General features: G+C 46.5%; 1 protein-coding gene across 1 annotated transcript in view; it reads right to left on the bottom strand.

Annotated features, from left to right (window-relative positions):
- LOC306919085 (uncharacterized protein KIAA0825-like) overlaps positions 1-16297 on the bottom strand; it is a gene marked incomplete at both ends in the record, with an annotated part of 17485 nt that extends 1188 nt beyond the window's left edge. The window contains 3 exons of the mRNA XM_079531920.1: positions 3995-4185; positions 8642-8792; positions 16017-16297. Of these exons, the coding sequence (XP_079388046.1) occupies positions 3995-4185; positions 8642-8792; positions 16017-16297 (623 nt within the window). The remainder of the gene's footprint in view (positions 1-3994; positions 4186-8641; positions 8793-16016) is intronic.
- Between the last annotated feature and the right edge of the window lie 1090 nt (positions 16298-17387).

Genomic DNA, 17387 nt, shown 5'->3' with positions numbered 1-17387 from the left:
AATCTTGATCTCCACAATTCAAATGGCGTGAAGTGTCAAAAGGTCAGCAGTACAATCTTGGCAGTTGCTACATTTAGTAACTTTTCGGACTACACCAGCAACACATTTAGCTATATCTTTAAAAATGTGCCTGTGCATCTGAAAACATGAACACATTCAGACTGTACGACGTGTGAAGCCGTCCTAGCTAATCCAACCGATGGATTGCGACGACGTGTACACACGTTCTATCGCTTTTTCATTGATATCAAACGAGAAAAAAAATATTCAGATTTTTTTCTTTTTTTGGGGGGTTGGCCTCTCCTTCTGCAATGTACTCCTTGCTGTTTGCGCACGCGCGCTGCCGCTCACTTTCCTGTTTAGCGCTCAGAAAGAAAGGCTCGCTACGCATAATCTAGGGAGCTTTCCGTGGTTTTGACCAGATGGATATACTTCTGTCTTCATTTATGACTTCAACATGGGGGGTGGGGGGCTTTCAGAGTAAGAGCTGACATATCTGCCCGGCACCCCGAGCTTCTATTTTGAAAGAAATCCCGGTGCTGATTGTGTTAAAATGCACACATTCTCTCTAGAGAATAAAATACACAAGAGCTGTTTTCTTTCTGACAGACATTGTGCATTACACTGAGGTCAGTCACGAACCTAAAGCCAACCCATTGCATGTCATACTTTTCACCAAGACGGCCAGTCCAAGTTGAGTCTCACTTAAGACGGCCAGTCGAAGTAATGATACCATTTCATGACGTAATGGTCATTACACACAAAGCCACCGCAACGTGACTTTCCAACTTTTGGCAACAAATCAACCTGCCTCAGCAAGTTCCTCTGATAATTAGTTGGCTGGGAGAACAGAAGTGTGCAGGGGGAGGGAGAGAGAGAGACTAAACAGAACATCCCTATTCCCAATGGTGACATCATCACCAACACTGTCCAAAGAGTGACACAGTGAGACAGACAGACAGACAGACAGACAGACAGACAGACAGACAGACAGACAGACAGACAGACAGACAGACAGACAGACAGACAGACAGACAGACAGACTCTCTGGTTCTCAAACTTTTTCATGTCAAGGACTAGGACCCCAAAATTGATATTTATTTGGCTGCTGACTCCCAACTGAAAATGTTGAATGAATTATTATTATTAAAAAAAGAAAAAAAAAAAAGTCTAAATTAAGGCTAAACCTAGGCTGGTAAAATCCAGCACGTTCGACTCCCAATCCCTGTGACCTTTGCTACAAAAATAAAGATTCATTCATTCATGAATGAATGGCCACCACGCCACGCCACGCCATGGCATCATCATCACCATCATGAGCACCCCGGGCCTATCAGCACGGACCGCCGTCATCACATGGTCAGTCAGTTTACAGCAGCAGAGAGCTGCAGTGGAACTGCTGGCTTTTCATTTCAACCATTAAAGTCCTCCCTTCAACGTTTAAATGGCCATAAAACTGTTTCCTCGCTGCATGTGCTGAGGAGAACTGTTCATCATCCTCAAACTCCCTCATTCTTTATCTTTATCTATCTCCCTTTCTCTCGGATCGTGTTACAGTGTGTGTGTGTGTGTGTGTGTGTGTGTGTGTGTGTGTGTGTGTGTGTGTGTTTGCGTGTGCGTTTGCGAGAGAGAGACAGAGAGAGAGGTATGTAAATCCAACATTTCAAGTTTTTCCATCAAACTTATAGGTCAGGATGTTGTAGGTGTTTACATAGTCACTTCACTGTCATCCAAAATCACGTTGGGACCCACCTGGGGGTCCCGACCCACCTGGGGGTCCCGACCCACAGGTTGAGAACCACTTCCCTACGACATACAGTACATGCATCCCACACCTTAAGTACAGTACAGAGCATTTATACATTATACTATTGCTACTTTTACTTAATCAGATGCTAACTAGCGCCTGCCTGGGTGCGTATACGTGTGTGTGTGTGTGTGTGTGTGTGTGTGTGTGTGTGTGTGTGTGTGTGTGCGCGCGAATGCGTGCGTGCGTGTGTGCACGCGCGTGTGTCTGAGAGCGTGTTTATTATGTGCTAACGCTAGGTCCAGAGCTCCGCATTGGGACGGACCCACTCAGAGTGTGAGGGGATGAGGGATGGATCGATGGATGGACGGATGGATGGATGGAGAGACAGCATCCGTCACGTCACACAGGGAACCATCGTGGAAGAGTTTTCCCCTTCAAGTACAGCAGGAGTTCCCACACTTTTTTTAGCTGGAGACCCAATAAAAGACACATTTTGTGTCTCCCCACGGAGCCCAAACTTATACAAAGATACAGTATATCATGATTTAACCCGTTTTTTTTTTAACTGACCCAAAAAAACCATTATTTATTACAGTATAGTCCATATAGTTATAATATATCTGGGCCCCCGCCTTTTCATTTCAATGAAATAATGTGACCAGATTTGACTGAGAGCCTGCCATCGTGCAAATTCCAGCTTTTCACCAGAGGAGAAAAACGAATGTTTTCCTCAAAAATGAGTTAATAGCACAGGCAGACTCTTCACATACTAGAGCATGTCTGAAATAAGTGTCAGAGCTGAAATCGACATGTAAATATGAAATAAATGCTTAAACATGTAGCTAGGTGTAATGACCACAGAAGTGAACCTTTCAAGCCTGTTTTCTCAACTTTCACATTACTCTATAAGCCATATCTCCAAAACTGGTGGGTCAAACTGAACAACCAATATGTCAATTTGAAGCTACAGTATATGATTCTCTGCTTTCATATGACGTGAAAAAACAAAAATTCAAAAAAATTCAATGGCAGTCCCTCAGTCAAATTTGGTCACGAATGTTGCTCACCAGTGAAGCACCCTGAAGGACCCTGAAGGAGGAGGGAGCAACATCCCACAGATTTAGTCCAAACTGGTCATTTTGGCAAATTGGTACACATTATCTCTATAGTCATCAAGACGGATCTGTCCGATCTTTTCACATTCCATCCAGATTGGCTAAGATTGTCTTAGAAAGTTTGCGGGACAAAGTTTGTGCCGTTTTGAACAAAATGCCTCAAATCAAGAATGCAGGCTATATCTGATATAGCCTATTGTACGAGTCACATGCTGGAAATAGTCGACCTACGCACTCATGACGCTCGGCGTATGCAAGGTGTCTCTTGTAGGAAGGAGTGGGTGAGGTGTATCTTTGAAGCACTGAGAAAACTGTTGCGCCTTTCTTGGTACAGGAGCGGTGGTCTCAAAAACATAGAGGAAAACTTGACCAAACACGACTCGCTATTTACTGTTATACAGTGAGAGAGTCGTGTTCGGTAAAGTTTTCCCCTGAGGTGTATCTTTACCTGATCTGTAGGTGTCTCTTGTAGGAAGGCGTGGTGTATCTTTACCTGATCTGTAGGTGTCTCTTGTAGGAAGGAGTGGTGTATCTTTACCTGATCTGTAGGTGTCTCTTGTAGGAAGGCGTGGTGTATCTTTACCGGATCTGTAGGTGTCTCTTGTAGGAAGGCGTGGTGTATCTTTACCTGATCTGTAGGTGTCTCTTGTAGGAAGGCGTGGTGTATCTTTACCGGATCTGTAGGTGTCTCTTGTAGGAAGGCGTGGTGTATCTTTACCTGATCTGTAGGTGTCTCTTGTAGGAAGGCGTGGTGTATCTTTACCTGATCTGTAGGTGTCTCTTGTAGGAAGGCGTGGTGTATCTTTACCTGATCTGTAGGTGTCTCTTGTAGGAAGGCGTGGTGTATCTTTACCTGATCTGTAGGTGTCTCTTGTAGGAAGGCGTGGTGTATCTTTACCTGATCTGTAGGTGTCTCTTGTAGGAAGGCGTGGTGTATCTTTACCTGATCTGTAGGTGTCTCTTGTAGGAAGGCGTGGTGTATCTTTACCTGATCTGTAGGTGTCTCTTGTAGGAAGGAGCGGTGTGTCTTTAGCTGATCTGTAGGTGTCTCTTGTAGGAAGGAGTGGTGTGTCTTTACCTGATCTGTAGGTGTCTCTTGTAGGAAGGCGTGGGTGTGGTGTATCTTTACCTGATCTGTAGGTGTCTCTTGTAGGAAGGCGTGGCCCGGGCGTATCTCTGCACCAGCAGCTGCAGCGTCTCACAGAGCACCTGTCCCAGCACCGCCCTGGCCAGCCGGCCCGGCAGCGCCGCCCACAGGTCACTGCGCAGCCCGCGCAGGAAGTACGACCACATCTGCACCGAGAAGGAACAGCGCTCGCCCTGAGGGGAGAGAAAGAGAGAAGAGTTGGAGGCAGGAAGGAAACAAATAAATAAGAAAGGGGAGGGGGGGGGGGGGGGGGGGTGGGGTTATCGTCTCTGTCGGGTGGAAACCTCACATGTCCGAAACTGTTACTTTTCAGGATTAAAATTCAATTCAAGTAGCAGATCTACAAGATCAAAGAGCTTGTGTAGGATCAAGTAGAGCATTAAGGGGGGGAGGGGGGGGGGAACTCATAAAGTTAGAATATGGAGATGAGAGATTTCTGCATGTGATATGAAGACGGAGAGTGCAAAGAAAACAAGAGCAGGCACAGAGGAGAAGGAGAGGTAAAAATAGAATATAAGAGACAGAGAAAGAGAGAGAGAGAGAGAGAGAGGAAACCACAGAGGAGTGGATGAAGGAGTGGAGACAGAGATCGGTCTGTCTCAGCCACCTGCACTCTGCACCTGGATCCATCTCAACCCCCCTGCTGAGAGGTGCTGCTTTAAAGTTCCGCTCGCATCTGGGGAACGCATGACGCACGCACGCACGCACGCACGCACGCACGCACGCACACACGCACACACGCTCACAGAGTCGAGGACGAGGACTACAGAACATGACAGAGTAGAGGAAGAAGGAGAGAGAGAGAAAGAGAGTGATAAAGCGAAAGAGAGAGAGCGTCTATTATCCTGGCATCCTGTGGTTTTAATTGCTCTCAGACCGAACACAGTGCGCTCAAGCTCGGTTTAGCCGGTGTCATAAAGAACGCGCGGAATTAGCCGCACGCTGAACCTTCGACAGGCCGACAGGACGCCTCCACAACGGACAATCTCTCCTCCAACTTACTCCTCTGCCGTTTTTCTCATGTTCCTGTTGCTTTCACCGTTAACCACAGGCAAATACGACCTCCAAGCTTGTTGGTCTGCTATTTTTGGTGAAGACATTTTGGTGTAAATGGAAGAAAGTGATCAAAGTACATTAGTACAGTTGTCACTACAGTATGTCCGGTTCTCTAATGCTGTACTTAGTAAACCTGCATGCCTTAAGTTGGCTCTGTACGGACGCCAGAATCACGGTTCTGGCCAATACAGTCCCAGTCCCGCCCCGACGAGTGGCCCGGAAGAGAATTTCCAACTCATTTTTCCCATAGACGTTTCAGAAAGTATTTATTTAAAGATCTTTTAGCTTCGGACAAAGCCAACTCGGATCATGACAAATCATGACAATAAACAAAAACAATTGGGCCGAACAAATATTTAGAAAGAAGAAAAAAAAGGGCAAGGTACAACACATTTTTTGTTGTTTTTCTTCTTTCTACAGTCATTATTTGTTCGGCCCAAAAAATGTGTGTTTATTGTCATGATTTGTCACCATCCGAGTTGGCCTTGCAGGTCTATGAATAAATACTTATTGAAACGTCTATGGGAAAAAATGAATGGGTAATTCTCTTCCGGTCTGCTCGCCGTCATGAAAGGGGGCGGGACTGCGACGCTCTATAACAAGTAGATCAGCTATCTGGCATGGAGGTAAACACTAGATGATCTAGTATGGAGCCCTGTTGTACCCCAGTCCACTGACTGGGGCAGTGATTCTGGATCAGGGCCCAGTGGAAGTGTTTGCAGCCAACCCATCCACCAGGTCACGTAACCCATTTCGACCTGAGGAAGATTCTAAAAAATGTCTACAAATGTCTTCTAAGGTTTTCTGAAAACCCATGTTTCTATGTCAGTCGCTCTCAAACATTTTCATGTCAAGGACCCCCAAATATATATGTAATTGGCCGCCGACCCCCATCTGAAAACATGCTGTTCCAGGGACCTTCCAGAAGCAAAGATATGAGTTAAAAACATTCGCTCTGAAAGAATATATGTTCAAAGGTTTGCGCCGCATTTTCACGATTTTTCAAAAATAGCAGACCTACGGTACAAGCTCATAGTGCGCTACTGCTATTTTTCAATAGCAAAAGTATAACATAATGCTTAAAACACCAAAAGGGGTTCCCTCTTTAGAGGTTTTGTGATCATTTTAATTAATTTTCTTTTTTCTTTTAGATTTTATAACCTCAATTACAAGCACACAAACTGAACATTGAACAATCTTTTGGATTTTCTGTGGTCTGGGGTTTTCTCTGTGTGTTCTGAAGCTTTTTGCTGTAATGGAAACAGGCCTCAACAGTGACATCTGCTGGAAAATTGTAATGTCATATATGGGATTTGTGGACTCTTACATCACAGTCCACAGGGAAATCAGAGCACTTGTTTGAGCCATGCAGAAAACCCCAGACCACAGAAAATCTACTCAATGTTAAAAGTTCCGTTTTTTTTTAGTAATTGAGCTCAGTAAATTACAAAAACTTTATTTAATGTCACGATCCCTTTAAAAGAAAGAATACCATGACTTAAAAACATAAAGGAACCGCTATATTATTATCAATCATTAAAATCTTTTTGTCAGTTTTGTTTAGGTCGTGTGGTCCAGCGTTCTAGGTGGTTAAGCTGCCCTGTGGAGCCAGCCATTTAGTGATGAGCGTTGGACGGAGAGAGCGTGACAGAGCTGTGTGTCCGTCCGGGATTAGGCCTACATCCTCCGCAGACAGCTGGTCTCCACGGAACCAGACCCAGACCAGGCTCAAGCTCTCATGCAACGCGCTGTAAGCTATAAGCTTGTCGGTCGTCTATTTGAAAACAAAAGAGATGAATGTCACATTTCCCCGCAATGCTTATTGCAATTGTGTGTGTGTGTGTGTGTGTGTGTGTGTACACACACACACACACACACACACACACACACACACACACACACACACACACACACACACACACACACACACACACACACACACACACACACACACACACACAGTTGCATCCCTAACTAAATGTATGCCTGAGGTATACATTTTTCTTATCTGTGGTGTAAAATTAGCCTCATCTTCCCTACTAGCCACTCTGTTCACACTTTTAAAAGTTAAAAAAGGCTCAAATTCGACCACACATACTGCTCAAACCACGGACTCAAGTGAAGCACCTTAAACATTTTTTTTCTTACTGTATCGGTTTGTCCATTTGGAACTCTCGTTCTCCGCAACTCGCCCCTCCCCACCCCCCCCTCTCTCTCTTTCTTCGTTCTTTTCATCCCCACCTCCGCTCCGCTCCACTAAAATGTACTTTAGTTACTTTTCTTCTTCTTCTTCCAGCAGAACATCTGGGACGTTGTTGTGCCTCATGCATGCACCAGAGCCGCCCTCGGGGGCTCTGGGGGTTCCAGCTGTCTGCAGTCTGTGTCTGGGAAACAGTGCAGTGCAGGGGCGAGGAGGGGGCCCCCCCGAAAAACGTCCCATACTTTCATGCCCTTAAACCAACCGAACCCCCTCCTCCCATCCTTCTTCTCTCCTGTCCCAGCTGCCTGGCGTTTGCCCCCCTCTCTTCTATTCCTCCTTCCTTAGGTCACTGGGGTCAGACAGACCTGCTGCGTGCAGGTGTGTGTGTGTGTGTGTGTGTGTGTGACTGTGTGTGTGACTGTGTGTGTGTGTGCGTGTGTGTGCGAGCGTGTGTGCGAGCGTGTGTGCGTGGGCGTGTGTCACGTGCGCCTCCTATATGTACCGTGTGGGCGACATGTGGTTTGTTGGTGGGCCTCAGACTTGTCAGACATGTCAGTCAGGCATGGCTTCCCTGTCTGGTTCCGTCTCTCCTCTCGTCCCAGGGCTGTCGGCTCTCTGACACCGCTCTGGGCTGCTCTGCTTTTCCGGTCCAGACATATACGCAGGCCCCGAACGAGACTCTCCAACTCTCGGTTTTATAATTCCTCCTTTTTCGTAAAATATTCAACAGACATCAGACATCTGTGTGGAGTATGGATGGACACGTGGATAGTTCTTGGGCCGACTATGAATGGAATGGAATACTCAATGTTGAGATAAATGACGGTGAATGAAAGTTTTGGGGAATGTGTCCTTGGCTGCTGAGCCTGCCCCCTCTCTTTAGAAACCAGGTAAAAATAGATCTTCTGGATTATTCAATTAATCAATAGAATAATCACTAATATAGAGCGTCGCAGTATGATTCCCCGTTCATTTTCCTCATAGACATTTCAAAAAGTATTTATTTAAAGACCTGGTGAGCCTCGTACAAAGCTAACTCGAGTTGTGACAAATCATGACTAACAAACACAATTTTGCGGGCCGAACAAATAATTAGAAAGAAGAAGAAAACGGCAGGTTACAACACTTTTTGTGTTGTTTTTCTTCTTTGTAATTATTTGTTCGGCCCAAAAGGTTGTGTTTGTTGTCATGATTTGTCACAACTCGAGTTGGCTTTGTCCGCGTCTTTAAATAAATACTTTTTGAAAAGCCTATGGAGAAAATTAACGGGGAATTCACTTCTGGGTCTCACGTCGTCATGAAAGGGGGCGGGACTGCGACGCTCTATATGTGCATAGAGCCTAGCGATGGGCTGCAGAGCCCTATTACTTTACCTCATAGAAGGGTTTGGGGTCGGCCCAGTGGTGGCTCTCTGCGTCATGGAGGATGCAGGTAGCGCACACCTGCACGCAGTAGCTGGTCAGCTGATCCCTGAGAGCCTCTGCCACTTCCTGGTACCTCTGGACGGGCAGCAAGGTCAGCGGTCTGCACAGGATGGAACCAACAGGACAGGGAGCAAACCTTAACCCATTTAGGCCTCAAAATTTAAAATAAATATTCTAAATCCTCCAGTTTTCTGAAATAAATATTTTCACGATTTTTCAAAAATAGCAGACCTACAAGCTCGTAGCGCGCCACTCGGTGGCGCGCTATGAGCTTGTAGATCTGCTATTTTTCAATAGCTAAATTATAACAGAATGTTTAAAACACCAAAAGGGGTTCCCGCCCAGAATGGGTTGATGTTATTAAAACCTATATTTATACATCAGAAAATCCCATTGAGATACAGTACAAGAACTGTACGAGGGAGCCCCGGCCATTCAGGTTAGCGGCAGGATAAAGTTGCAGGATAAAGATTTTTTTTCTTCCGTTGGCTAGATCTACAAGCTCACAGTGCGTAGTCACTTTGTGCCACGCTGCAAGCTTGCACATCTGCTACTTTTGAACCTTTTTGATTTTTTTGTAAGTCTTTAAGGGTGGCTACTAATTAGCAAAAGGCCGATGCACACCTCAAGGCTATTGACAGGTGCGTAGGGCAATAAAGCATACTTAAAAGGGTATCTTTGAAAAACAAAGAAGGGTCCTATGTGGGTACTATGCAGACATATCTTGACCATATCTTTCTTGGTCACTCATTCCCATTTTTCTTTTTTTCTTTTTTTTCCTTGATTTATGAAGATAAGGTTGAAAATGGGTGAAGTGCTTTTTTGAATTAGCCACAAGCATGTGGTGGGGTGGTGTGGTGGGGGAGCATTTCGGGGGATAGGAGTTGCAGACAGTAGGAGGCGGTTTACGAGCAAAGGGGACATGGGCAACAGGTGTTGCAGTACCAGAGGCCGCAGCATAAGGGGCGCAGAGGGCATTGGTGCGGGGGGGGGGGGGGGGGACGCCTTTTGAAGGGGAGGGGGGCAAACGTTAAAGGCATATATTATGGGGGTCGATAAAAGCACAATGTGGACGTCATTAGCACCTGCCAGTCATTGTCGGGGATAAGGCGAGAGAGGCGAGGTTGAGATGGTTGGGACATGTGAGGATGATGAAGATGGAACTAGTGCCAGGTGAGATGGTTGGGATGGTTGGGACATGTGAGGATGATGAAGATGGAACTAGTGCCAGGTGAGATGGTTGGGACATGTGAGGATGATGAAGATGGAACTAGTGCCAGGTGAGATGGTTGGGACATGTGAGGATGATGAAGATGGAACTAGTGCCAGGTGAGATGGTTGAGATGGTTGGGACATGTGAGGATGATGAAGATGCAACTAGTGCCAGGTGAGATGGTTGGGATGGTTGGGACATGTGAGGATGATGAAGATGGAACTAGTACCAGGTGAGATGGTTGGGATGGTTGGGACATGTGAGGATGATGAAGATGGAACTAGTGCCAGGTGAGATGGTTGGGACATGTGAGGATGATGAAGATGCAACTAGTGCCAGGTGAGATGGTTGGGATGGTTGGGACATGTGAGGATGATGAAGATGGAACTAGTACCAGGTGAGATGGTTGAGATGGTTGGGACATGTGAGGATGATGAAGATGGAACTAGTGCCAGGTGAGATGGTTGAGATGGTTGGGACATGTGAGGATGATGAAGATGGAACTAGTGCCAGGTGAGATGGTTGGGACATGTGAGGATGATGAAGATGGAACTAGTGCCAGGTGAGATGGTTGAGATGGTTGGGACATGTGAGGATGATGAAGATGGAACTAGTGCCAGGTGAGAGGGTTGAGATGGTTGAGACATGTGAGGATGATGAAGATGGAACTAGTGCCAGGTGAGATGGTTGAGATGGTTGGGACATGTGAGGATGATGAAGATGCAACTAGTGCCAGGTGAGATGGTTGAGACATGTGAGGATGATGAAGATGGAACTAGTGCCAGGTGAGATGGTTGGGACATGTGAGGATGATGAAGATGGAACTAGTGCCAGGTGAGATGGTTGAGATGGTTGGGACATGTGAGGATGATGAAGATGCAACTAGTGCCAGGTGAGATGGTTGGGACATGTGAGGATGATGAAGATGGAACTAGTGCCAGGTGAGATGGTTGAGATGGTTGGGACATGTGAGGATGATGAAGATGCAACTAGTGCCAGGTGAGATGGTTGGGACATGTGAGGATGATGAAGATGGAACTAGTGCCAGGTGAGATGGTTGAGATGGTTGGGACATGTGAGGATGATGAAGATGGAACTAGTGCCAGGTGAGATGGTTGAGATGGTTGGGACATGTGAGGATGATGAAGATGCAACTAGTGCCAGGTGAGATGGTTGAGATGGTTGGGACATGTGAGGATGATGAAGATGCAACTAGTGCCAGGTGAGATGGTTGGGACATGTGAGGATGATGAAGATGGAACTAGTGCCAGGTGAGATGGTTGAGATGGTTGGGACATGTGAGGATGATGAAGATGGAACTAGTGCCAGGTGAGATGGTTGAGATGGTTGGGACATGTGAGGATGATGAAGATGGAACTAGTGCCAGGTGAGAAGAGAAGAGGGAGGCCAAAGAGCAGTGGTGTAAAGTAACCAAGTACATTTACTCAAGTACTGTACTTAAGTAACATTTTGAGGTACATTTACTTTACTGGAGTATTTCCATATTTCCAATACTTTTACTTCTACTCCACTACATCTCGGATCCAAATATTGTACTTTTACACTCACTGTGCGTTGCGAAGCAAAACCTATAACCTTATTCCTGAACGTAACCCCAGTAAAACTATGCCTAAACCTAACCTTATTCCTGAACACAACCTCAGTAAAACTATAAAACTTAACCTTATTCCTGAACACAACCTCAGTAAAACTATGCGTAAACCAAACCTTATTCCTGAACACAACCTCAGTAAAACTATAATACAATACAATCAACACAAAAAATGAAGTAGTTGAATTAATGCACTAATTCATTTCTCTCTCTCTGCCTCTGTCTCTCTCTGTCTCTCTCTCTCCCCACCTCCTGACCTTTGTGTTGGACAGGCCCTGTGTTGCGTCGGAGCTCCTGAAACAGAATGTCTCCCACAGACAGACATCATTCCCAGGTCTTTACAGCTCCATTCTGCTGGTTTTAGTGCGTCTGGCACACCGAGCCATAGACACACACGCACGCACGCACAACCCTCCCTGGACGCCCCGAACAATAAATCCAACAAATAGTGTCTCGCAGCGAAACACAGCTGTTTCCATTGCTCCTTTGGTGTCATTCGAAGGTGTAAATCTTTTTACACGCACGGAGACGGCGATATTTTTTCCATTATATTATGAAACTAAATGGAACGGAATACAATTATGGCCATGTGGAGTTATATTGTCTCTGTCGGGTGGAAAGCTCATTACGTCCAAAACCCTTCGTTACCTTGCAGGGTTCAAATTCAAAAACAGCGAAAATACAGCAGATCTACAAGCTCGAAACGCGTCGCTTTTGAGCTTGTAGATCTGCTATTTTTTGGATGATTTTGACGTGCCGCTGTAGTATCAAGTAGGGTTGTTGTCACGGAAACGGGTCAGTGGCGTGACGTCGGGCCACGACGTCATGCAGCGGTGGCCGAACGGCTTGCGGAGCGGTCTTGTTATCGGAAGGTCGCCAGTTGGAATCCCCGGACCGGCACGTTACAATTACCACCGCTGAAGTGCCCTTGAGCAAGGCATTGAACCCCTACCATGAAATGTTCTATGAGCAGGGTCTGGCTGTAAACAAGCCTCTCGAGCTTAGTCCATTCACCCTGGGTAAACAAAGAACTTTGCTTTGCTTTGCTTTATGCCACCCTATAAAATCTGACGCAGATCCACCAGAAGTGTGTGTTCCAGGATAACTCAGAAGTTGATATCAGCTCTAAAAGACTAGCTAAGTGTACCAGTGCCAGGCAAGACAGACCAGCGAAGTGTGCCAGTTAGTAAGAAGAAGATTGACTCAGAAGTACCAGATCAACAACACCATATAATAATAATATAATTAAGCACCAGAAAAAGTGGTACCCGAATTAAGATACCTCGTGCTCAAGCATATTTCGAAAATCGTCTCTACAAGGGTCGTTAATTTACAAAAACAAAAAACACAAAAAAAAACATAAAATATGGATATAGGAGGTTTCTGGCCACGACAGCAACGATATATGGGTAGTTGCCAACAGGGGCGTTTCATTTTTACAGGGTTTTGTTTTCAGTTATACGTCTCATCATGTTAGCGTGCTATTGCACACGCTATAAGAGATAAAGCGTGTGTCAAGTCCTCGCCAGCACTTCATCCTGACTAGTAGCTACTCCAATATTGCACTAAGTTCAAGTACTGTCAGTACTTGAATAACAAACTAGTAAACTAGTAGAGGTCAAGTCTACAATACAATTATAAGCACATTATGCATTATATATACACTGCAAGGGGGTACTCTAGTAGAGCATAGCAGTGGACGTGGTTTTCTGGAAACACTGGAAAATCTGCCGTTCAAAAAAAAATAATTGAAAAACGAATGGCCGATTTTTCTGTGGGTTTAAAAAACCACGCCCAACTGCTATGCTCTATGGCAGGGGTTCTCAACGTTTTTGGCCGGGGACCCCCGAAAATGCTTTGGCAACGTCTCGGGACCCCCGCCCCCTCCCGACCCCCAATATAAATTGACTGCTACAATAACCTTAAACCATTTTGGGCGGGAACCCCTTTTGGTGTTTTAAGCATTGTTATAATTTAGCTATTTAAAAATAGCAGATCTACAAGCTCATAGCGCGCCACCGAGTGGCGCGCTATGAACTTGTAGGTCTGCTATTTTTGAAAAAGGTTTTTTTTTTTTTTTTTTTTGAAAATAATTTGGGGACCCCCTAAAATAATTTGGCGACCCCCCGAGGGGTCGCGACCCACGGGTTGAGAACCCCTGCTCTATGGCAGTGGTTCCCAAACTTTTTCATGTCAAGGAGCACCAAATTGACACCAATTAGCCCGCGGACTGCCATTCGAAGAGATATGCCAAAGGACCCCCATGAGAGAAGGCTCTAGCAGTGATTCTCACCCCGATCCTCTGTTTGACATGCATTAGTCTACGGACCCCCAATTTATTTAGTAAAATCAATGTTAATTTAACTCTGAGAGTGTACAAATGTACACTCTCAGAGTTACTGACCCATAAGGGTCCATTTGGTATCATTTAGCTGGGGATGCCCTTGAACTCCCTCAAGGACCCCTGGGGGTCCCGGGACCCCACTTTGGGAACCACTGCTCTATGGACACGGCAGATATTTTGATGTGGTGTGGTGTTGTGTGGTGCTAAAGCTGCAGTCAAAATCCATATAAGAGACATGGGGTTCGATTTTCGTCCATGCTACTTTACCTTTTTGAGGGGCGCTAGCCCCTCCTATACACAGGTGTAATGTTTGCCTTTAATTCAATTTTTGTTTTGTAAACGCATTGACAATGAAGGGAAAATTTAAGTCATAATGTATCGTTTACGTCATATTGTCTTTTTATTGTTAATGGCGTTTAATGTTTGTGTTGGCACCGTTTGTTTTACATCACCATTACGTCACCTAATCAACATGAGTTAGACTTTAACATATTAGCGCCCCTCACTTCACACGGGTGTGATTTTTTTACTATAGATTGGCTATTTTAACTATTAAAAAAAAAAAAAAAATAGTAAAAAAAGGCAAAGTAGTTTAGGGACAAGGGGTTTAGCATGGACGGAAATAGGGCCCATAGTATTTTCAACAGAACGATGGTCGCGTTAAAAAAAACACAGAGAAAACCTGCGTGTCGATCGTACTGGATATAATATTCTGTGACTACTTGAAAAGGTTAGGAAAAAGGAACAATCTCTGGCAGTGGGTGGATTAGTTATGTCTTTACTCCGGCAGTAAATGAGGTAAAACAGGTAAGGGTCTCAGTCAGCGGTAGGTCATTATGGGAGGGGTCTGCTAACTGCTCCCAGGGGTCAAACCAAACACGGGGAGGCTGCGTATGCCAGTTATTGTGCCACACGTCGTTTACTGTATGCCAGATAGTTAGAGTTGTTAGAAACGTCCAGGAGGTCTGCGCCAACTCTGAATAGTTATAAATCCCCCAAAAATGTTCTACACTAACATTTAACGTCATTCAAAGGTTTTATACATAATTGTGAAATTTTAAGGTGTTTCACTGGTGGATACACAGTCAATGGAGCATTGTGCTGTGGGCCAAAAGGGACGCCCCCGAATAATGCGTAATAATAGTGTGTGTGTGTGTATATGTGTGTGTATATGTGTGTGTATGTGTGTATGTGTGTGTGTGTGTGTATATGTGTGTGTGTGTGTGTGTGTGTGTGCGTGCGTGCGTGCGTGCGTGTGTGCTGATCCCTCAGCCTGTGCTGGTATAGTGGACCAGGTCTTGATGGTTTAACTTACACCCTGGTCTTGGTGGAGGTCGTGTGGTCCCTCAGCCTGTGGGATGATGGTTTAACTTACACCCTGGTCTTGGTGGAGGTCGTGTGGTCCCTCAGCCTGTGGGATAATGGTTTAACTTACACCCTGGTCTTGGTGGAGGTCGTGTGGTCCCGCAGCCTGTGGGATAATGGTTTAACTTACACCCTGGTCTTGGTGGAGGTCGTGTGGTCCCGCAGCCTGTGGGATAATGGTTTAACTTACACCCTGGTCTTGGTGGAGGTCGTGTGGTCCCGCAGCCTGTGGGATAATGGTTTAACTTACACCCTGGTCTTGGTGGAGGTTGTGTGGTCCCTCAGCCTGTGGGATAATGGTTTAACTTACACCCTGGTCTTGGTGGAGGTCGTGTGGTCCCTCAGCCTGTGGGATAATGGTTTAACTTACACCCTGGTCTTGGTGGAGGTCGTGTGGTCCCTCAGCCTGTGGGATAATGGTTTAACTTACACCCTGGTCTTGGTGGAGGTTGTGTGGTCCCTCAGCCTGTGGGATAATGGTTTAACTTACACCCTGGTCTTGGTGGAGGTCGTGTGGTCCCTCAGCCTGTGGGATAATGGTTTAACTTACACCCTGGTCTTGGTGGAGGTCGTGTGGTCCCACAGCCTGTGGGATAATGGTTTAACTTACACCCTGGTCTTGGTGGAGGTCGGGTGGTCCCTCAGCCTGTGGGATGATGGTTTAACTTACACCCTGGTCTTGGTGGAGGTCGTGTGGTCCCGCAGCCTGTGGGATAATGGTTTAACTTACACCCTGGTCTTGGTGGAGGTCGTGTGGTCCCTCAGCCTGTGGGATGATGGTTTAACTTACACCCTGGTCTTGGTGGAGGTCGTGTGGTCCCGCAGCCTGTGCTGGTAGTGGAGCAGGCGCTGATGCACGTGTATGCACGAGGCCAGCAGCGCCGGCAGGTTCCTCAGGGGGGCGGCGGAGGGCACCTCCAGGGCCCGCTGCTCCAGGCGCTCCAGCAGGGAGCACGCCGCGCGGCCGCACGCCTCCACGAAGCTGCAGCGCACCTCCAGGAGAGGAGGCTCCCTGCAGGCCTCCGCCAGGGGGAGCAGGCCGTCCACGGCGTCCATGATGGCGCCGCAGAACTGTGGGAGAGAGGAGACGAATTATAAGTGTGGACGATTCATTTATTGTCACACAGAAACGATTTGATTGCGTTTTTTTTTATTTTTTTACATTGAACTTTGGAACATGTGAATGAAAGAATACATTTCTGTTTGCCTGGTAGTCAAACAAAATCACACCCCGTGTGAAGTGAGGGGCAATATAACGAGGCTAAAACAGTTGTTTTCTTTGGCAGGCCTGAAAAAAGTGCATTGCAGCAATCAAGTCGAGAGAAAACAAAAGTGTGGATCAACGGTTTTTTGCACCGTCTAACGATTCAAATTCTTCGCGCAATGTTTCGGAGATGAAAGAAGGCAGTCTTGGTGGCATGATTAATGTGCATATTGAAACATAGGTTCAAAGAAAGGTCAGAGAGAGAGAGAGAGAAACGTTGGCAGAGGTCCTCAGCCATCAGCAGACCTCCTGTAGAACTGCACCACAGCAAGCAGCACTTATCTCATGTTCACACTATGTGTCCTGGAGAGCCTCCCACAGGGACCCTGGCGCGCGTGCATGCACGCGCACACTTGCGTGCACGCGTGCACGCACGCACGCACGCACGCACGCACGCACGCACGCACGCACGCACGCACGCACGCACGCACGCACGCACGCACGCACGCACGCACGCACGCACGCACGCACGCACGCACACACACACACACACACACACACACACACACACACACACACACACACACACACACACACACACACACACACACACACACACACACACACACACACACACACACACACACACACACACACACACACACACACACACACACACACACACACACACACACACACACGACAGATGCGGCTGACAGCAGAGTCAGTCAGCACCACCGCCCTAAACAACATTCAGGGTTGTTGTTAGTAGGAATAAACACAGAAGCACCCGGGAGGAAGTGGACTACGGAAGGGGAGGAGCCAAACCGAGCGCCCAGAGGCAGAATAAGTATATATACTTTTAGTGGCGCTATAGGTGCTCCTATGCACAGCTTTGTGTGTATGTGTGTCTGTCCGTATGAGCACGGAATGTGCCCAGCTGATTGGCTGGGTTCC

Source organism: Electrona antarctica (genome assembly GCF_951216825.1).
Source record: "Electrona antarctica genome assembly, contig: scaffold_575, whole genome shotgun sequence".
Taxonomy (NCBI): Eukaryota; Metazoa; Chordata; class Actinopteri; order Myctophiformes; family Myctophidae; genus Electrona; species Electrona antarctica.
Note: the sequence above shows the minus strand (reverse complement) of the source record. Positions and strands in the feature narration are given on the sequence as shown.